Here is a 23720-nt window from a genome sequence, read left to right as displayed (position 1 = left end):
AACAAATCGAATCAATTCCCTTCATACAATGAGGCGTCAAAAGAGTTATATTTTATTTGATCGTTATACAGTATTTATTGGGTACAATGTTCTGAATTGGTGGTGAACCTATGTCTTTGGTGAAAGAACCCGTATTTGCATCGCTTTTCTTTTTTCACTTCTGCTTATCCTTTGAATCCTCCCAGTATCAGCTCCCTTGTATATATTTAGCTTTGGGAATGTCGTCCTAGTTATACTATCTAATACTTTTTGCAGGCAGGCGTCATCGCATCCTTTTTGGAAGGCCGCATCGGATTCTTTTTGAGTAGTTTCCCAATACTTTAATAAGAAAATTGTGTTAATTTTTATTCGGAAAAGTGGTGATAATATATAGGGGTGGCAAAAAAACTGTACACAGTGTTAGAACTTTAATGTCCTCATTTGTTTTTGTCAGTTTGAGTTCATTTTTTCATTATTTCATTATTAAATGGTTATTTGATAGTTCCCAAAACAGTATTGTTAGGATTTCATCACTATATAATATATGTTGAATGAATTTACTTCTAAGGTTGCTCCAATCCAGTTGCAAACAACTTTTAGAACCATTAACTGGGTTGCAACAGATCCATTTTGGCACCAGAAACATTTTCCGTAAGAAAGATTCGTCTTCAAAAATATTAAACTACATATAATTAGTCTACTACACAAACCTTTCTCGACAGTGTTTTTGTCCCACCTTAAGATATAGTACGTTACCTTTCTTAGCAACATTTTGTCTTTTCTAAATCGTCCAAGTAGCTCATGTATAGAAGATGGACTGAGGTCTTTCACATTAAAGCGACTTGTGAATGAATATTCTTTGTACCAGATTGGTTTGTTGCTTGGTAGTCTATTTGCTTCCGTCAGATTAAAGATCCATGTTTCGAAATCAAGAACTTCCTGAAATGATAATTCAATCTTGAAGCAACAGAGATATTAAAATTAGTTAATGGATTCATTACGTAAGTTCTATCATCAATGTCGTAGAATTTGAAATTCGAATTTAATCCGACGAAATTCGTTCCACTCCCCCCATTCCAAGCGACATTTAAAGCAGTTTCTTTGTCCTGTGATGAATAATATACTATGAATTCATCTATGTGCGTGTGGCCGTTGAAATGTCCAGCAATTACATGTGCGTATCTAAAAAGAGGATATTGAAAAGCAGATGCATTCGGATCTCCAAAAGAACTGAATTAAATTCTATTCCGACTCAAGTTCATTTATATAATTTTTGTAATATTGTATAAAGCATATATGCTGATACTATAAAAATTATTTTCGTTTTCCCATTATTTGACCTTTGCAATGTTTCTCCATGACAGACACACGCAGCGATTTTAGGGATTATAACATCACAAAAAATATACCAATTATGTAGGTATTGTCGACGGTTTTCAGCAAACTGTATCCAAGACGATATAATGCTTCAATGAGTTTGGCCATTAAGATATCTTAAGAGGAAGGACACGTCCAGGGAAAGCTACCTCAGTAAAAAACAACTTCCAAAATGTTCTGTGACGAAAATTGGTTGTAACACCTACAAAAGCAAAACCTTAGCAAATCGAATTGCTAAACAAGTCGGAAACCGGAGGCGGGATGCTTCAGGTATAAAAAATTTTTTGTGTGTTTCGCTCATGCCAGAAACTTTGGGTAAGCAACTGGTCTATTTGTACGTAGATAAAAATTCATTTATTGACTATTTTTCAGTATTATATACAATAAATAATCATGGTTTGAGTTCGTATGAAAATTAAGCACCCCCAAATCACGATTACCCGGTCTATAAAAGCCCCCGTCTTCTTCGCAATTGTTAATTGTCGCCAAAATGCGCGGTTGGATTTTAAGTGTCCTGATGTAATTATATAATAGATCCAGGACCAATAGGTAGGTAGGTAGGTATCAATGGATGGTCAGAGGAGCCCAATTAGGGCTGTGGTGAGGGTAAAGAGGGCAGAGTCCAGCCGACTCAGATCTTTAGAACCAGCCAGCAGCAGTTACGTAGGAAAGCAGCTCACCCACCCTGCAATTGTTAATCACCCTGAGATCCTCATAAAATGGTTTACCTAGTGCCAGTAGCTTAGCTGTAACTAGAGCTGGGCAATCGGAAAGAAAGTGCCCAAGGGTTCGCAGCTTCGGTATTGCGGATTGGAGGGTATGCCGAGTTTGTCGGTATGATCCCCTATAGGTCAGTGTCCCATGCAGACCACCGTAATCTTCTACGCATTTGCACGAATATTGCATAAGAGCTCTGGCGATCGGAACATGTTCAAGGCGGGCTGGCGGGCGGGCGGGCGGAACATGTTCCTTGACTTGGCAGGTGAAAGGCCTTCGCCATCTGAAGTTCATGGCTACTAAGTAGTGCAGGTAGATTCCATCCTTAGCAGTCACCAAAGGAACACAGACTGTGCTCACCGGGAGACTGCCAAAATGTCAAAAGGAGAGCCCCCCCCCCCCCTGTCTAACCCGGCAGCCCCGGTCATTCCCCTCTATATTCCTGTGCACGGAAAGCCAAAGGAAGGTGACTTTTAGCTTGCCGCCCAGACTGTACAGCCTGCTGGATAATGTAACCCCTGACTACAAGGCCTTAATGATGCTTAGCCGGACCATGCCCCAGCCGCCGACAGGTTTTCAGTGTCACCAGTACTTACGCTTGGAATACATCGGAAAATTCTAGAAGACTGCTAGACGTCGGTACATTGTATATATCCGAGGAAACTCCCGCACCGACTCTGCAAACCATTTTTGATCAGTACGTAAAGAATACTGTATCATAGCCTTGCAACATGTCGATGTGACTTCGCTATCTAATATCCGGGCTCAGGTAGTCTAACAGCTCTCCACGCTACAGCATATTTAATGTGAAGGTATAAGGTGAGGCGGTGTTTCAGAATATGAACAGCATTTGGCGAGCAAGACTGCACAACCCCGGTAGCACCGCCACACGCAGTTCTTTTTTGCTCAGCGCCTGTCAACATACAATGAAAGCGCACGTTAAATCCGGCGAACCACCCTCGCCCGGGGACCCTTGTAAAGGTGCTGTTGTAGGTATAGAAAGGTATGCAGGCCACCTTAACCATGAGTTCTCTCCAGGTGAACTTAATCTCCAATGTAACTTAGAATCTAAGATTACATCACTTAGCCACAGGAGGTGGAATTCGGATACTCTTATCTTGGTGAGGAATAGCATCAGCGACGTTTTGGTTGAGTTTATGCCGTGCACGCATCTCTTATCCCACAGGCACACCTTCCCAACGCTCCCTACTTCTATGATTTCACTCACCACGGAGGGAGAATCCCTGACACCACTACCTTCCCGCCGCTTCTGTCCGATAATCGTAGAATTAATTATTCTCTCTCAATTATCACTGAAATACCTAGGAGTAAGGTGCGACTCGAAGCTGAGCTTCAAACCCTATTAAAAGTTTACTAGGTAGAGAGCAGCGAAATCGGCTCAACATTAGCAAGGATGCTTCCGAATATATATAAGCGGCCTGAAACACAGCCGACGATTATTTCATCGCGAGTATCGAAACCACGGCGAGACCAGTTATGTATGATTTCATTCACTTCTTAAGCAGATATGAGAAGGGTACAAGAAGTACGTCTATAGGTTTGGTTTGGATGAATTGCCTGATTGTCCTACTTGTGAAAGTGCAACAGAAAATGCAGAACACGTTTTCTTCAACTGCCTAAGATTTGAAAGCTTAAGGAAAAACCTCCTCCCCCTTAACGGTGGAAAATTCTGCCAAATTACGTGGTCGAAACGGATAAAGCATGAAAAGCAATAGTTGCAGCATTGAAATTGGGGTAACAATGGCTTCCTCTTTTCTTTCTTTTTCTTCAGCCTTTGTTCCGTTCACAAGCGGGGTCGGCTAGTTGTGATCCGTTCGTCGTGACCGGCATACCTATTTGGCTCTATCAAATGCCAGAGCTGGATGTAGTCGCGAGGCTTCAACCAGCCACCGTTGTTGTGGCCGGCCTTTTTGTCGTTTACGATCCACTTTGATGTTCAGACCAATCTTGGCAAGTGAATTCTCGTTGGCACGAATTGTCTGACCATACCATCGAAGACACCTCTCTCGCAAGTTCTCACGATCGGTGCAACCCCATACCTCTCGTGGATATCCTCATTTCGGATGTGATCAAAACGTGTCACGCCACTAGTCCAATGCAACATCTTCGTCCCCATTACCGCAAGATGCTGTTCATTGTTTTTTATAGTCAGCCAGCACTCAGAACCATAGAGGGCGATCACAAAGAAGACCACTTCATCCAGGTTGCGTTAATGCGTGAAGCAATTTCATGACGCAGTGCTGCATTGGCTGATAGCGTTGACCCGAGGTATCTAAATCGCTCAGTTCTGGGCAGATCACTGCCGCTGATAGTGATTGGGCCTGTTTCATGGGGATCGGTCGTCAAAAATTCAGTTTTGTTTAGGTTCAATCTGAGACCGTGTTGCATGAGGCGATCATTCCATTTTTGGACAAGTTGCGCGAGATCGTTTTTGCTGTTACATGCTAGAAAAACATCATCTGCATAAAGCAAAGTATAGGGCACTGGACGTTGGATGTCCCGTGTGACGGCGTCCATAACAAGAACAAAGAGAAGTGGTGAGAGCGCGCTTCCTTGATGAACACCAACAGAGACACCCTAGCATTTTTTGCGAGGTTTGTTACTCGCTCCGATTATGTTGTTTTTGACGAACTTGGATGCATTTTCGTGGTCGGCCTGTCGCGGGACCTGTCACCAAGAGAGATAGGTAGGTTTTATCATCGACTATACTTTATTTGTCTCTTTCTCTGATCTCAGAATTTTATTTTTGTTTTATTGAGGATAGTACAAAGTGCATTTTCCCCCATTTGGAACCAATGCCAAAATCTTGCCAAACAGTTGTGTGCTAAATACGCCTAAAGAAAGCATCGGTAATATATGGATTACTGTTCCAATTGATATATCATAAGAGCGCGTAGTCCTATAGTCTTATCCACCAAATCATTCAACAAATATGGTCGATGATTACTGAAAAACTTTCAATGGCCATGATACAAGGAAGGGGACTAATTATAGTGTGGAAATTATAGACGAATTTCTTCATTATTTTACATAAGTTGTAACAATATAACATCATAAGCAAGTACCAAACCGATTACAGGAGGGGTTGATTGACGGTAAATCAAATTTCCTAGTTGAAACGCGCATCAAAAAAATGAAATAACAGAAAATGACAGGACCTGACCACATTGCGGCTGAGCTCTGGCACTCTGGCTTATTGAGTTCTTCAATTGGGTTATAACCGAGGGGGACACCATTTGACTGGCAAGAAAGCTTGATGAGCAGAGGAACCAGCATGTTGGGTTAAATTCCTATACCGTGATCTGAAGAGAAATGTTCCAATTTCAGCAAGCGCATGTTAACCGGTACTTGTCTTCGGCGGTGTTCATCAAGGAAGCTCCCTCTGGCGAGTCCTCTCTGTACTTATCATAAACACTGTCACGGGCTTTCTATCGTCCAGCGAACTAACAAGTAATCTAAATGATTGAAGGTGATTTTTTTCTAGCGTCTTATAACAAAGTTGATTTCGAGCGACTTGTCCTCAGGTGGAATGATCGTCTCACGCACCATGTTCTCCAACTAAATCTGGACAAAACAGAGCTTTTCAAGATCGACCCCAATGGAATAAGCATCGTCATTGTTCGGTTCCACCTTTTCGACATATTTGGCCCACTGCAGCTTTTTTATATTATATTATATTTATTATTCTGGACAAAAGTGCTTCTTGTACACATTCTAGAAACCTTTGCACGATTTTTATCCAAATATGTCTACCAATTTTTCAGAAGTTTTTAAGAACGCTCACGGTCTGCTACCATGCAGGAACGCAAGCTTGATGACAGTGGTGTAGATACGAAAATTATTTTTCCTGCACTATTTCCTTCACTTGATGGTAGAGTGGATTGCATAGTATGATTTATTGCTGCATTGAGATTCCACTCCTTTCACTCCCTTTTTTATCAAAATGGGCTCCCAGATAGGAGGAGTTGTTAATATTTTTGGTGCAGTAGTTTCAGAAGGTCAAATTCCCGTTTTTTCCCGTTTAGGTTATGAACTTGATGTTCTTTTCACTGACACATCCAGGTTCTTGACTTTGGAATCTAAATATAGAATTCCTCTTTCGCGTCTGGTCGACTTCATGAAACCCAAATGAACATTTCATAATAGAGCTGAAGAAAAGCGTCCACAAGGACAACTGGGGAAGCGCTGGGAGAATTCAATTGATGCTGGCGAGAATTGAATACCGGTGATTCACAACCGGAGAGCACAACGTCAAGATCAAGATAATGAGCGGAAAATAAATTCTGCAAGCCAACGATCCATCGAAAAATGAATAAAAATCCGGTTGGAGTAGGAATTCGTGCCAATGTCAAGACTGCTCTTCTTTTCAAGGTGCCGAAATTGATCAGTATGTATAACGATACTATATTCTCGAGCCTGGAGTGCTTTTGTGAGCACAATACGAAGGGACATTCTGATTCGACCCAAGGTCCACAAACCAACGCACTAGCACATCAGTAGAAGGGCCACCATATTTTTTGAATATCATTCCATAAGGGTAGGAAGCGATGCTAGTCAAATACGTTGGACTGTGATGTATAGTCAATTTTTGAGGTCTGAGCTGCGTGTGAGTGCTATTGTTATTTCGTTACAATTTACTTTATTGTCAAAATTATGTTAAAAAATATCTAACGGGATTATTTTGAAATATATTCAACTTTTAATATTTTTTGTTACCGCGTAGCTTGTAAGCATAGTGGATTTACCTTTCAATGATATGTTGAATATCCATTGTCCACCGTCTATCACATCTATAATCGTTTGAAGGAACGTGACCAATAATATGCACTTTTTCTCCAGAATTAGATGCTTTTTCCAAAAGATCAATCAACCACAAAAGTTGCTGCTGATATACAAGTCCATCGTAAATTATCCATCTGGAAAATATGAAAGGAACCATACATTGAACCGGCCTTGTCTAATCCTTGATTGCTATTATAGAGATCGTACAAGTTATCTACATTGCACACATTGCTATTCAAAGCAATGAGTCTCAAATTTGGTCTCACAAGCAGCGTATAATATCCCTTAGTAGCCAGATCCCTACGAGCTTGGTCGGGGAGCCACTGTTTCCACTGATCAGCAACAAATTCAAACAGCCATTTTGAAGAAAGGTCCCTATCCTCGATATAATTTGGAGCAAAGCTATAAAAATACAAGCCTACTTATTAGATCCTGTCATGGTTTAAATATGTTCCACATACAAATTAGCAGGATATCCTTCATGGTTGCCTAAAACTGGGTACACAGGAATATTGGGTAAATAGCGCTTAACTAAATCAAAAACGTATTTGATTTCAGATTTTATAGTTTCGCGTGTCATATTCCATCCAAAGTGATCAGCATAATCTCCAGTGAAGTATACAAAGTCAATTGGGTATTTTAAGGATGCAATTTGTTGAAGTAAATTCTCCGCAAGACGTCCCGGTGAATCGCAAATATGGTAATCCCCCCAAAAACCAGCCCGGGCTTTTTTTGAGTCAGGGGGCAGCTAGTTAAATGGATGTTATTTTTTTTCAGTTCTTGTATATGAAAGGAAATTACTTTATCTCCTCGACAGCAAACCCATTCGCCACATTGCGCGTCTGACCCTGGCTCATAATATTGATCATAATGGAAGTCGCTCAGTTGCAGCATACGCAGTTTTCCGGTTGTTTCAAAGGTATAAGCTTTGGATCCCTGAAATATTAATGTTTATATAGAAATCTTAAGCAGAAACTTCTACTCCATCAATACATTCAGCACAGGTTTCTCTACTGACAAAGCGTTCTCGTAGGTATCGTCTTCCTTAACACAATAATATTCTGGCATTACTTTGCCGCAAACATAGCTAGTCGTTAGGTTAGGTCTATTGCTAAAAATGAAGTCAGCTATAGGCTGCAAAGAAAGTTGTAGAAATGTTTAGTTGTATGTTAATTTATATGTGATTTAATACATTCTCTTTGGAACTGAGGTTCACTTACGAAATTCACTTCAACGTTTCCATTGCAAACGTATTCATTGTCTATATCGCCATAAGTGCATATTCTCTTCATAAACGATTTTAATTTATCTGTGCCATACTTTACATCTTTCTTGAGTTGAATAAAACTGAATGCTGTTACGTAGCATTTCAGACATACCCTTGCCTTTAAGAAACACAAAATAAATTTAGGTATCGTAAGTAGCGTAAAGATGCTATCCAAATTACATTTGCTTCAACTGGGAAATTGATTAACTTCACTGATCTCTCCTCCGCTTTCAGCATATCCTCATTCATTTCGTCTAGGACGAGATCCCGATGGTTCGTTTCAAACATTCTCTTAAATCGTTCATAGTAAATTTTCGCGAAAACATCTGCAAGAGAAAGAAGATGTAACTTACAGTGATTCCAAGGACTCTCAATAAATTGTATCCTTTTCCATCCCACGTTATTGAATTTTAAAACCTTCGCATCTCTCAAATGTTCTCATATTATATGAACTTTGCGCCATACGATATTTTAGTATTGCAATGCCATGCATATTTTCACACAGTTAAATGCCCTTTGCCTAAGCGGGCAGCACAGGAAGGAAGCTGTGTGCTTTTATTGGTTTCAACTAAACCGCAAGCCCATGTAACAAGCCATGAACTTTTTTATTCTATAGCGAATTGTACTGTACTGTACACGGCCATGAGAGAATTCGGTATCCCGACGAAATTGTTAAGACTGACTAGGCTGACCCTGACCAATGTGCGAGGCCAAATAAAAGCAGCAGGACCACTCTCAAGACCATTCGACATCAACAACGGTCTACGACAAGGGGCTACGCTATCATGCGTCCTCTTGAACCTGGCCCTCGAGATGGTGAGGTAAATACGAGGGGTACGATCTTCTTTAAGTCGACCCAACTACGAGACGTACAAGCTGCCTTCTTCCAGATCGAGCAGGCGGCGATTAGCGCGAGATCTTGGGCTGCATATCAATGAAGGCAAGACAAAGTATATGGTGGAAACGTCAGCATCGAAAACCAACCAACCAACAACATCAAACTGGTCAAACAGGAAGAATAAGGAGATAAGGTCGAAAATCATAACCGATAATAGCTACGATGAGGAAATCCGCGCACGGTTGTTATCAGCCAACAGAGCCTATTTCAGCTTACAAAAACTGTTCCGCTTGAAACGTCTCACTATAGGGTCAAAGCTCTTACTGTACAAGACAATGATCTTGCCAGCCCTCATGTATTCCTCGGAAACTTGGGTTCTTAGCAAGAAGAATTGCGAATTCTTGGCCGCGTTCGAGAGAAGAATCCTGTGAAGAATTTTTGGCCCCCTATATGAGGATGGACGATTCCGTAGCCTACATTACGACGAAATCTATGAGCGATATCACGACCATCCATAACCATCCATGGTTGTGGATAAAATCCGACCCAATAGGTTACGGCGGGCGGGTCAATTAATCCCTATGGATGAGGATGATCCCACCCAGAAAGTCTATAAGGGCAATATCCATGGTAGAAAAAGAAGATGAGCAGACCCTGCCTAAGATGGAGCGATGGCGTAGGTCAGGACGTCAGACAGCTATTAGGGATATCGAATTGGTGGACCCCGGCGCAAAACCTCTGGAGTTCCTTATTAAGGCAGGCCTAGACCGGATACCGGTTGTTGCGCCGTTGAATTGAATTATGACTACATCGAATGGGAAATTTGTGCTAAAATTCCCACGTAAGTGTTAACCTAGTGGAATGCTCCGTATTCTATCAGATCCATGAACGTCACTGTATCAAGCGCACCTCCCCTCCTCGATTGCAGCACCTGGGTGACGAGTTCCCTTGCTCGACGCGAACAGCCAAACCGTTTTTAAGGTTTTCTGTCAAACAAAACTTTTTTAAAATCAGTTTATTGCCTGCCTGTCAGTCAGAGCACTTTTTTCAGAAAGAGTTACCACAGTTGAAACGAAATTCCGTGAAAAGGTACACGTGAGTAACATGGTTCTACATGGCTTTTAAATGGGATTTTCACAGAAAATTGTCATGTGTTTTATCAAATGAAAAGTCCCCATTACTGCTTTTCCGAGCTGGCCTCAATCCCGACGATTGATGCAAAAGGGGCAAGGGGGAGAAAGGGGCTAGAAAGTGAACATATCTCTCGCAACGCATGATTATATATCATGCAGGTATGTGAAGCTCTGTACATGATATGTAAGAGAATGAAGTGTTCAAAAGAATTCCCCACTACCTTAATCCTGAATAGTATAGAAGTGCGCTAGCGTTTGTCAAAAGGATACCTCAGTATTGATAGACCTGCACAGTCACTTTCGCAATTATTTTTTTTTGGCTTAGCTCCATTTTTGTCATTGTCTAGGGTCAACCTGGATTATCATCAGCAACATCTACACTTTTTCCCTGCTAATAAGGTTCTAAAAGTAATAGAAATTTATGCGTTAGCGACTATGGTAACGGCAGCCGCGCTTAGGGTAAGGACTGATTTTATGGCAATTGGCTATCGAAAGAGGCGCTTCATTCATCTAACAGTATCAATGATCAGCTTGATGACGAAATCCGAAGATATTCTGATCTAGGTTAAGAAGCATCAGAGTTGTGCAACGCACCAATGAAGATTTCTGTGTTACTGGAGAATGATTGCAACAATTCCAGGTAGTTTAGGCGAGGTTTCGTAAAGGGGACATTGTGATTATGATGGGTAATATGAGTGCCAAGTTGGGTTTTAACAAAAGCTATTCGGGCATGTGGTGGAGTCACGATCTTGGAGACTGTAATAACAACGGTGAAAGACCAATTTCCCCGCCTCGTTATCGGCGGCACACCGTTGGAACATAGCACCTGCCACAAGCTCAGTTTGATTTCAACTAAGCAGCAACGAACATCTAATCAGATTGACCATATCACAGCCGATAGTACATTTAAGAGTTGCCTTCTGAATGATAACACAATAAAAGAGCTGCTGTCGTCAGTTTCAAAAGAGACTATCATCTGATTGCTTGAATTTAACTTCACTCACATGCTGCTACTGCGTTTGAAAGTTAGTGCACAGAATGCCTGTCCTCCGAACTCAACGCAAGTCATTTCTGCAAACCCGACCGTCATCCAGCATTGGGGAATCTTCCTCATTGCCCAAGGCCTAATTAAGCCACCCGAAAATATTGATGAGCATTGGGTGGCAATCAGAATTACCCGTATCTTTAATTCGGATTGTCGAGTTGTCGATCACGTCCCAATATGAGGTCCCAAGAGCTGGTTAATTGCGGAAACGAAGAAGTGGATTTGTGAATGTAAGGAACTAACAGCTCTGTTTACCACTGGGAGATAAGCGCAGAGTACTAGAGCAGTGCAGCGTAGCGTACCCCGTAGCGAAACAAACTCCACTATTGCTTTGCCCTGGAAAACAGAAGCTGCCGATTTCGCCTCCGTATACTGAAAGAGTTTGCATTTGGTAGTAAGCCTTTTGAAGGTGCTGTGGAGTACGTTAGTGGTATGCCTCTCATCCAAGAAGTTACACCTTCTGTGAATGATATGGCAAGCAACCGTAATATGTGAATATCGACTATTTCTCCAATCAGTAGCGATTTCATTTTGGAAAAAGGAAATTAACGCCAAGATTCTGAGAAATGGATTCTGAATTTGACAATTGGGGGGATATTTGTGCACTTTCTACTGTGCAAAAAGAATGGCTAAAATAATTCTGGAAAGCAACAGGATTTGCGCTTTGGGTTATCCAATACAGACCAGACCACCGTTCTAGCGATAGCTATGATGCCTAAGTGTATTTGACGCTTGAAGCTCTACAGAAGAATTTATGACTGTCAAAATGCGCGGTGGGCAGTTGAGATGTCAATATTCAGCTACAAACTAAAATAAAGTTAAAAACGACCAAATATATCTAGGCCTTTATATTTTGATAGGAGTGCGTGGTTAATAGGAAGAAAAAGCCAAAATTGCCATCTGGATTGACTATAGCCAACTACGAATACAAAACTATCCAAATAAGAAAAAAATGCTGCGAAAATTAACCGTGCAGGTCCGCTCTAAAGTACTGGCGAACCTGAACGGTCCACTGCCGCTACTTTTTCTGCTAAAAACACAGATCTAAAAATGAAGCCGTGGTGTAAGGTAGCCTATCCGGCTCCCAACCTCATTCTGGTATGTCAGATAGAGATGTACCAGTTTTTCAACTTTGTTCCCAGCTAGACTTCACATGCCTGCAGCAAAGCAAGTGTCCCTAAACATCATTCCTATCTCATAGCGTTACCACAAAAACTTGTCATTTTTAAGGATTTATGCACAACAAATCCTTATTCAAATTGGTTTAATAGCTGCACGTCGATCTGTCTGTCTGTCACACACATTTTCCTCCGAGACGGTTATAGCGATTCACACCAAATTCGGTGGGAAAGTGAGAGCTGGGATCGCTCACGTATACAGTGAGTTACATCCTTCCACGTCGAGTTTAAGGAGGGTGGAGTTCTCATACATGCAAAAGGGGGGTGTACATTTTTTTCACCAAATATAGTCGTGTGGGGTATCAGATGAAAGTTCTCGGCTAGTACTTTCCGAAGTCGGTCTTAGTTTTCACATTTAATAGAAAGGTGGGTCATGCGGGGAGGCAAAACTGATCATTTCTTCAACAGACCCATTCTCAGAAACCACCTAACTGAGAAATCTGAAAAAAAAACACGAGTCTGCCAATATAGGGTGACTAGACTCCGATGTACCCTCCATACCCATATCTGTTCAAATAAACTTTATAATTGTGTATTACTATAATTTTTAGTAATTAGCTTCAAAACACCCCTTAAGTTCATCTTAGAACCAGAAAATTTTGCAGCAATGTAGCCTATAATATAGAACATAATCTTAGCAAGTTCACTAGTGGAAATTGCACTATTACTAACAAAGTTATAATAGCTTAAAGTTGTCGTTCTATGCAAATTCAAAACTTGGAAAATGACACCACGCAAAAGTGGATATTCTCACATAATATATGCATATGTTACGTGCTAGGTACTGTGCATACTCAAGCGTCAAGCTTCCGTGAGACTTTTCGTCTCATAGGTGGTTCCAGCATCTCTGGATTTATAAAACTTTGCGGCCGTAAGCTGAATGGTCCAAGCTTATAAGGACCCCCTAACCCTGAGCTACGTGATCATTTCTATATTTATTTGAAGAGTTTTCACACTTTTTCTTCAACGGGTGAAGAGGAAGAGACAAGTGATATGGAATATGGACGAAGTTCCGCAATGTTTCTCTGTCACTCTGTTTGATTTTGGTATCTTATACTCTATGACGTAGAGCAACTTGTCTCATGTGTCTTCTTTTACTAATGCACTGCGTGCAGAAATTTTCTTATTTGACTTCTACGGAAACGATGTTATGGAGATGAAAATTTTTTAGAAAAAAGTCCTCAGTAAATATCAGTTCTTTTTTTTCAATAAACATTAATCGATTTTTGCACTCCTTAATGCTCGCTTAGGGTGTTGAAATTAGCTAAAAAGGAGCGAAATAGATTCAATGAAAATTTTTGATGGTGATACTTTGATATATATGGTTGGCATGTACCCCATGGTGGAGTATAGTGCGTCCACCAAATCTACACTCATCATTATTCGCGGTTCATTGAAATGCGCTTCAACTCTCCTCACGACTCCTGAGACGCCCGCACTGTTTCTCTACCGCTTTGAGCCAAATGCTCTTAGGGTGACCTACTCATCGGCCATTTTAGGAGAAAAGGGTTCCGTTGATTAACATAGCTAGCAATATAATTGTTGTCCCTCCTTAATGTATCTCCTATCCACCGCCACTTTCGCCTTCCAATCACATCGCGTAGGGGCCTGTTGCCAACCAAGTTCTTCGTTTGAGATCGTATCAGGCCAGCGTACTCTGATGGTTTGTCCCACGAAGGCTAGGAGCTTTCGAGTCAAAGAGATGGTCACTTTCTATTCACTGCTCCTATATAGAAATACAGAAAGAACACTAGATTGGAGCATTTTCAACTTGATCTTGGTGTTGAGTTAATTGCATTTCAAAATTCTAGACAAGCTTGGCAAAGCGGATCCTGCGCTATTAATATGTCAAGCAACATCGAGTTTGGTGCCACCGTCGGCAGAAGCCATGCTTCGTAGATAATACAAATTGATCGACGGCTCTTGCGTTCTACCTAATAATGCAAATAGGGAGAGTCTGATGACCTATTAGACTAAGAATTATGTTTTTTTGGTATTTATTTTCAGTCCAACTCTACCAGCCTTGCTTTCCAAATCCAAAGCCATTTGGCCAGGGTTCATCATCCAGGGAGAGCACAAACGGATGTTATCAGCGTAGTTGGGGTGTTTTAAGAAAGATATCATAATCTATTAAACTTCTCGACATCTACCGGAAAAACAGCATAAAGAATGTCTCCAATAACAAGAAGAAATAATATTGGTGACAAGATGAAACTCTGCGAACTCCGGCGAACTTTAAATCCTATAATCGATGAAAAAATACTTTACGCCCCCTTTTGTATGTATCAAGACTTCCCTTAAACTTAGCTTAGAAGAATGTCACTCACTGCATTCGTAAGGTTTAACAGATTCAACCTTTCCGCTAAATTTGGTGTCATTAGGTATAATCATTTCTGAGAAAGGTACGTGTAGCAAAGAGACGAACACACAGACAAATAGAGAGTCAACTGACTCAGACGAATTTCATATTCCATCTTCCGAAATTAATTAATAAATGAAATATGAGCAGACCCTTTTACTGCAATATACCAGACGGTCACATCTAATTCTGGCCAGAAGTACTGAGGAGTAGTTGAAATCTTATCTGTAAACACCGTTTGCAAGAATGTTACCTATAAGAAAAACTTCTTGGTTACCACAGGGAAACTAGAAACCCAATTAAACAAAATCATTGAAATGTGTTATCATCACGTCTCGGATTCGGGTACCTATATTGCTGCAATTTCTAATAATTCCAGGATAAATTTAAGAGGTTCTCCCGCCTTTCCAACGAACGAAGACTGGCTTCGAAAAGTAGTAATGGAGACCATTCATTTGATACCTAACATGACTATATTCGCTGAAAAGAAGGTTACACTTCCCTTTCACAGTTTCTCGCCTTTTCACCAAATTTCGTGACAATCGGGTCAGCCGTTTCTGAGAAAAGTGTTATGTGACAGACAGACAACAAACAAAACCTTAAAAATTGTTCTACTGGACTCTTTAATGCTAAGATATTCCAACGTAGAATTCAAATATTTAGGTGACTTACTTCCATGTTATGGTGAAATGAAAGACAGAAAGTTCAACAAGAAGTTTCTCATTGGTGTTAATCCTTGTGTTCTTACTAGATGTGCACTGCATTCCGTGTTTTTTTTAAATATTCGCTGCTTAGTCCGTTGATGATCATCATGATCATCACGCTTAATGCTGTGCAAGTGATAAGCTTACAGCACTGGAAAGCACAAAGCCAAACATAAAAATCCATGATGGCCGGGATTCTACCCCGGCCGCGAAGATCGAGAGGCTGACGCTCAAACAACGCGACCATCGAGCCGTCAAAAAAATAAAACAAGGGCTAAAATACGCATCCAAAGTCATCTATTCAAAAAGTTGATTGTTGATGAAATCTCATTAACACGGAATAGTTTAATTGTGTTAAAAACAATGAATTGTAGTAATATTATCAATAAGTCAATTTAAACCCAATTTGTCATGAAACACTGGAGTGTCAATGACCTAATATGTACATAAATGTGATCCGCGCCCGCCTTACTAGATTGGATATCAACTCAAAACACTAATTTTGCCGGTTTCCTAAGTTTTTTTATGGAAAAGTTCTAGATATGGCAAGCAGAATCGGTACATATGCTACTAATCATAACTTTATTCAAACTAGACACAACTACACTTCCACATATTAGGTTTCACATTTATGTCTACTCAATGTGATATACGGATAGCAAGCATATATAAAGTCTTAGTTCATGCAAAAACAGTCTAATATTCCTGGAAATTAATTCAGAGAGTGATAACAATTTTGCTGTGGAAAGCGTACAAGTATAGTTTTTTTCCTCAGATAGCAACTAATGTTAAAGATACATATATGGCAATAGTCTCCGCAAAACAGTAGATTTCTGGGAAAATATCATTTTGAACTTTCTTAGAAATCTTTCCAAGATTTATATCAAACTTCAGTCGGTCTTTAATTCATATGAGAATTGTGTAAATGGGGCACACGAAAAATAAAATGCCAGCAATAAACAATTAGAAAAGACCAGCAAGACCTTCCGAGCAATACGATTTTTTTTTAACTTTTGCATTTACAAAAGATAAGCTGGGGTCGTCTACTGGGGCAAAATAGCTTAAATTGAAATTATATCAATCCGACCCATATAATATACATATTCCAAAACAGAATTAATATGGCAAATGTACAATGGTTAGCATTTAAAACTAGGAATCCATGACCATGGAAAGTGTTTTGGATTTCTACAGGTCGCCAGTATTCGTAGGACCAGAACGAGGTAACCTTGTCCCCAAAGCATAAAATCATAGAAACAAAAGCTCCGCGCTTTCGCAGAAATAGGCTTATAAACGAATTCTTGAGCATATTCAAGTCGATTTTTAATATTCTGTTAGGAAAGGAGTACCTTCTTCCTCGGAGAAAATTTTGGACGGTTTGAGGCTGAACTGTTCTCTGAAGTTCGTGAAAGTTCCATCCGGTTTTCGCAGAGAGTCCATTGAGGCCGAATCATCCCTTTTAAGGACTTTGCACAGTCTGGAAGTTTCCCTTTCTTCTTCCAGCTCCTCACAGTATGCGAACATTTTACGAGCTTCTTGTATTCCGGCTATGAGTTCCTGAAATTTAACCAGTATTCATTTTTATTGCTTTTGTAAGCACGATTTAGAAATCGTCTAGTTATTTTCCCACATCCTCTCGGTTCCATCATGGAATCGCTTTGCCACTTTGTTGTCAAGAACTTCATTGAACTTTGTCCAATTCGTTTTTCTAGGATACTGTCTTTATATTACAGATTGTTCGCCTGCAATAGTCTGACTAAATTTTAAGCAGCAAGGATCTGAAAGTGAGACTTCGTCTAGCATTCGTCAGTCTGAAATCAACTCTAACAACTTTGTAGTGAAGATTGTTAGGTCAATTACTTCATTTCTTCTCGGCCCGACAAACGTAACAGCGCACTCTTCGTCCGAAAAGAAGATCCTAGTCCCCTTTACTGCTCCAATACTACAGACTCTGCGAAAACGAGCCCATGGATCTTGTAGCAGATATGGATAAGGACAGTCCTGCAACTTTGCCAGCCTTGTGGGCCAGTAGATAGGAAAAGGTTTTAGCATGCAACGACAGGTCGGCCATAGTCAGTTTTCCAGTTCCTCTCATTACGGGAGTTCCTGTGTTTTTCGACAACCTTAGTGTAGTAGTAAATTACTGCAGGCTGCACCAAGACAAAATGGTGTCCGAGGGGATGGTTCTTTTCAATTTGATAGACTAATCATCTCTCATCCTCCCACCAAAAAGATTTTATAAGGAGAAAAATTATGTAAGTATATAAATAGAATCTATGAGAATGATAAGAATAACAAAGAAACAAATAACTTAAATTTACCCACGCCAAGAAATACTAAATTTATAGAAAGGTATTAGCGTAGCCCACTTCACCCTCGCCCTCATGAACTATGGCGAATCTTTAGGGAGTTTAATACGAGTACCACTGAATCTGGCAGGCTATTTTAACTGAAAAATAGTTTATCATACAGGAAAGACCCAAAAATGATGAGTGGAATCTATAAGGTTTGTTGATCTGAGTGTATAAAACCCAACAGTGCACAAACAAACAGGCACTTGAGGAAAGCGGAGAAAACTACAAAAAATTAACAATATAAAGGCCATGGAAATCAAGCTTTTGCTAGAAGACAACTTGCAGGTGCTTTATAAAGTATGGAACTTCAACCAATTGGACGATGTGAAACCCTATTGATCAGTGAGCAACCGCAGCATAGGATAGGATATTGGGAATTGGAGCCCTCCTCTCTTTAAATTAATTGAGTAGCTACTAAGATAAAGATGTAATTTAAACACTTTTTTATGTAAATATTTATTTTTTTATTTTTTAACTTATAGAATAATTGAATTGAGAGGAGTGACCTCTCTCCTCCTACTTGACTTCTTGAACTCCAAATCACACCTAAAAACAATTTTCGCTGTCAAAAATTGTTTTTCGATGTTATGGCTAATGCGATTCGCACCTGCGTACGACACGTTAGTTGTTCGCTCCGCTACGACACTCCACCACCAGCTCAAACCAAAGGACATTTCAGCAAGGAACTAGACACACGGCTCCCTCAACCCGACTGCAGCAAGTCAAAACGGACGCGTCGTGCGCCTCTCGCCCTGACCGTATTTTTTTGACATTGGACTTGGTCAAGGCATACCATCAGATCCCTGTAGCTCCCGAAGACATTCCGAAAACGGCAATATGCACGCCTTTCGGACTCTTCGAGTTTACTAGGATGTCTTTTGGACTGTGCAACGCGACGCAAACCTTTGAAAGATTCATCCCCTCTGTGCTGAGAAACCTCAACTTGTGTTTCGTAGATTTGGATGATGTTCTAGTCGCGACTTCCTCTGAGTTCGAGCATGTAGAACACCTCGAGTGCATTTTTCAACGTCTCCTTCAGGCCAGTCTAGTACTGAACGTTGGAAAGTGCAAATTTCTACAATCGCAGGTAAGATTGCTCCGCCATCTGATTACCCCCGAAGGCATCCAACCGGACCCAATCAAGGTGCAAGCGATTTCGAGCTTCCTACTTCCAAAAACCGTTAAGAATCTCAGAAAGTTCGTGGGCATGTTAACCTTCCATCGTCGTTTCTTACTCAATCCCGGCCACCATCAATCGATCCTTAGTGCCTTCTTATCTGGGCCGAAAACTAAAGACTCCCGTCTGATTCTGTGGTTCCCAGAAGCTGTCCAGGACTTTGAGACCACCAAACAACAGCTGGTGGGTGCTACCCTTCTGGCATTCCCTCAGCAACATGCACCCTAGCCGTATTCGTCCTTGCCTAAAACATTGCCAGAAGTGCTGCTCTTCACTAAAATGTAAATCAAATCTGGCTGCCGTTGAGCTTCTTCTCTAAACAGTTCAATTTAGCTCAACGGAACCACAGCACCTATGATCGTGAGTTACTCCTCTCGTACCTCGCTATTAAATACTTCCGTTATTCCCTTGAAGGCAGACCGTTAAATCACGAATCTTAAGACACTCACTTTTGCTTTAAAACAAGAGCCTGACAAAGCATCCCTCGTCAACTTCGGCACTTGATCTTTATCATCCAGTTCACAGTCACACGACATTCAGCGCGTATCTGGAAAAAATAACGTGGTTGCTGCCGCTTTGTCACGTGCTGAAGAGGTTAAGATCTCCGCCACAGTCGATTTTCCGGCAATCTCCGATGCGCAGAAGGGCCACGGAGTTCTTCAGAACTTGAACACCAAATACACATTGAGGGAGTATCCCATATTCGGCTCAACGCGCAGTATATACTGTGGGACTTCAAACAAGGGATCAAGACCATATATTCCGGCCAATTCCCGAAAGGAAGTACAATACTGGGCAAAAGAATCCGATCAGTTAAGTGCACCCTACTTAATCTCGGGTAAGTCCGTTAGTTAAATTTGAATTGACAAGCAGTTTTTTGTTGTTGTAGAAATACAGATATGAAGAAAGTATTTGCACCGTTAGATTTTAGTTTCTCGCAGTGGTAAGTTTTTTAAGTGCGTTAATTGAAAAAAAATGACAAAAATAAGTAAAATAAGTGATATCGACAAAGGGGAAATAATTGCCTTATTTCATAAAAAATATAACAAACGACAAAAAGCGGTCGTTGTGGGTTTTTAAAAAAATTCCGGGCGCTGGGTCTACTGCCCGGAAACAAAGCTCGAAAAAGACTATATCAGTAAAACACGGACTGATACGAAGATTCTGCCTGCGAGTCGGCTCAAAATTTCATCGGATATTAAAAAAGAGCTTAAGGATGTCATTGGGACAGAAATTGATGCATCAACGGTTCGTCAGAGGGCCAGAGAGGGCGGATTTCATGGCTAATGACTTTTTTAAATGGAAGAATGCGGAAGCAACGCTATTTACGGGCAAAGGACTACGAAAATTGTACCCTGGAACAGTGGCAAACTTTAATATTCTCTGATGAATCCCAATTTAATAGTTTTGGGTCGGATGGGATCCACCACTTATGGAGAAGATCATCAGGTGAGCGATTCAGTCGGAATTCATCCAGACCACAGTACGTCAGTTGGTGAGCAGGATGATCTGGAGCTGCTTTTCGTTTTATGGTGTGAAAGGATTTTCATTAATTGATGGAAGAATCAATTGTGAAGCCTATAAACGAATCTTGGAGGAGCATCTGACACCTTGCTTTGAAAAGCAATATCAGTATTCAAGTCAAATCATCTTGCAGGACGATTCTGCGCCTTGTCACAGGTACCACATTGTAAGTAAAAATTTTTTTTCTGTACCTGTTTTATAAGAAATATTTAATGTTTTTTCCACTATTTGGCCATCCTTGCTTTCGAGGTGCGCAACCTTCTGGCCAAAAACTCATGACGCAGTTGACTTCTTCCGAAAGTAGCCCAGAGTTAAACCCCATGGAAAACTTGTGGGCTCTAATGAAGAAAAAGATAGCTGAACAGAAGCCGAAAAGCCAAAATGAGGATTTAATCCTCTTAAGGACGGGGAATGATGAACTTGACCTGCAGATTCTTCAGAATATTATTTCATCAATGCCAGCGAGGATTAATACTGATATAATTAAGCATTTATGAGTTTATTGTTTAGATTAGTTTTGAATAAAAGTCCTTCCTGAAAAATTTTACATAGGGTTTTTTTCTCCAAAAACTATTTATAGTGAAAAATATCCGTACAAAAAAACCCTCATATTTACTTTTTTGATCAGCTCAATATCTTTTCTCAAAAATTAGATTTTCTTACTGATCGAAGCATTCGGACAACGAATCGGTTAGTCACCGCGAAGTATTTCTCACCGTCATGAACAAGGAGATTAACTTCTGGGCCATACAGTACGTCGCATGCCAGAAGTGCAAAACTGTAAAGCATGTGAGGAAAGAGGTAGGAATGTTCCCTCGGTCAACCAAGCACTTCCACACAATCCACCTCAACATCATTGGCCTTTTGCGAAACTCGCACAGTTTCAGGTATTGCCTCACAATTATTGTTAGGTTCACGCGGTGGCCTGAAGCAATACCTTTGAAAGATATTACTGCACAATCTTGTGTAGAGGCCCTCTGTCGAGAATGGATTCCACGGGATTCCTATTCTCAGAATTGGACAAACTCCTCACCTTTAAACGCCACCCGACAACCCCTTACGACCCGCAGTCCAATGGGATCCCTTCTTGGTCGCAGGTCCTGCGACTGGTTCTACTTGGCCTGCGGACAACCAATCGCGAGGAATCGGCTCCAAGTCCCGCGGAGCTGGTATGCGGGGAAAGCCTGAGACTACCCAGCGACCTTGTTCTCGACATCAGGTCGGCACTCAACGCTACCGGTATGTTATACCAAAGCTAAAGCCGCCACCGACACACGAAGACCGTGGCTGACGTACTCCTCTCTTCTCCTGCTTGACTTCTCAAACTTCAACAGACACCGAAAAACAATTTTCGCCGTCAAAAATGTTTTTCGATGTCATCATTGCTTACGCAACTCGCACCTGTATGCCTGCGAGACGCAAGTTGCTCGCTCCACCACAAAAATATACTAATCATGAAGACAAATTATAATGAGGGTAATTAGGGTTAATTTTTAATAGGGCATATAAGTCTTACCTAAAAAATTGTTGTGAGGCCGGCACTAAAGAAGGGGACAAGTTATTCTAAAAGCACTAATATTTGCGAAATAAGGAAACTTTCAAACGTGCTCTGCAACAGGCCTAGATCGAAATTCCGCCCAAAACATACTTTTTTCCGTGGGTAAACTGCTTAGCTTACTCACCGTGATAGAATTTGAAGAATGTCCTGATATTCATTTTTCAGGTCATTTTTCTAGTCGAAAGGCTTTCTTTCAGATTTTTTCTCTTATCATCTATCTAGTCAGCTTTTTGTAGTCCTTTTCATACAATTATTATTGTTTCAGTCAAACAAAAAACATCCAACTTATCAACTTTTTCCACTCGTTTTGCTTTTGTTGTTATCGTCATTTTGTGGAGATGGATTTGCTAAATTTGTGTTTACTTTTTGTTTATGAAACAAATAGCTAGTCATTACTGAGAACTACATGCACTAATCAATACTTAATTACTTCCAATTTGGCAGGTTTTCTTAAATACGAATGGTGGAAGTGAGAGGATTATGTGTATGAAAATAATTGTGAATTGTCTTCTTTGGGAAACATTTTTGAATTTAATTTAATTATACTTCACGATTATGACCAAATAGGAAGACCTGTTCAGTATTTAGCTCAAAGCGTTATGAACTCTTAAAGAATTTCGAAATTATGAACTATCTTGTTGCTTTTCTCTTCATATATTATATATACAATATTCGCGTTGCAATTTTACATACACTTTAAATTGCACTTTTGCATCAGCTTTTGTAATTTAATTCACTTTTCAACAATCAACTGAATAATCAAATTATTTACTTCACCTGCATCCACATCTTTGGCGAAACACAAATTAGCATTGCATAAAGTTACTAATAACGCAATTAGGTACAATTTAAACTTCATCTTGCCGCGCACGAACTGACTATTTGTCATGGAATCCAAGTACCCTCAACCAATTCTGTTCGTCTTCTACGTATAACGTTCGAGGAAGAACTAAAGATCGATGCGGATTGTTTAGCAGAATAGGGAAACCGAATTTCCGTTCAGATGGATAAAATTCTGTAGATAAGCCTAGAGTCCATATGGTAGAATGTTGCCGATTTTATCGCTCTGTACAAAACTATCACATGCAACACTCGTGAAAAACTAACCATGATGTTATGGACAAATGTTGTTATAGCAACTATAATAGGCATGATTGTGATATCACAACATGAGGCGTGATGTATATTGCGAACTACAAATATGAAATGAAGAGAAAGCTTTTGCTTGAGCCGTTTGAAAAATCCGTTTTCTCAGCCCCGAGTGATTGTTGAAAATCATTTCAGAATTGAGCGGAAACTGCTCAATTTTTCTGCTGACAGAGAAATGAGGAAAATCTTCCATTTTCACAGAGCAAAAAGCTAATGTATCATATGTATATTTACAATACGGCAAGATAATCATAATTTGTAAGCAATGCCAATGTCTAATGAGTAATAATGTGAGGCGGATAGTTGTGTCCATATGAGCATGTTATGTCTAAAGTAGTAGACAAAGTATCAGTTGACGGCAATAAATATTATATTTTTTAGTTGCTGTTGGTACATAGGCAAAAGCGGAACACTAAAGGGTGTCACACGACATCATTATCAGTATTATCAAACAATCCTGATATTGGCGATCGAGTGAAAGTAAATACTGATAAACCGTGAGCAGTATTCCAAGTCATAGCAGTAATCTTCATAGGCAGAAATTAAAGAAGAATCACT

The 23720-nt window shown here is 40.3% G+C and overlaps 1 protein-coding gene across 1 annotated transcript; it reads right to left on the bottom strand.

Moving 5' to 3' along the window:
• Positions 1–11: 11 nt before the first annotated feature.
• LOC119657896 (sphingomyelin phosphodiesterase-like) lies at positions 12–23111 on the bottom strand. The gene is made up of 11 exons (XM_038065052.1): positions 22791–23111; positions 8324–8469; positions 8097–8261; positions 7870–8010; positions 7678–7812; positions 7338–7624; positions 7084–7278; positions 6840–7010; positions 981–1161; positions 736–918; positions 12–318 (listed from the first exon to the last, which is right to left on the bottom strand). The coding sequence occupies exons 1-11, from the start codon at positions 22900–22902 to the stop codon at positions 109–111; spliced, it is 1926 nt and encodes a 641-aa protein (XP_037920980.1). The 5' UTR covers positions 22903–23111; the 3' UTR covers positions 12–108.
• Positions 23112–23720: the final 609 nt, after the last annotated feature.

Source organism: Hermetia illucens, chromosome 5, assembly GCF_905115235.1.
Source record: "Hermetia illucens chromosome 5, iHerIll2.2.curated.20191125, whole genome shotgun sequence".
Taxonomy (NCBI): domain Eukaryota; kingdom Metazoa; phylum Arthropoda; class Insecta; order Diptera; family Stratiomyidae; genus Hermetia; species Hermetia illucens.
The sequence above is the reverse complement of the archived record's forward strand: the minus strand, read 5'-3'. Positions and strand labels throughout refer to the sequence as shown.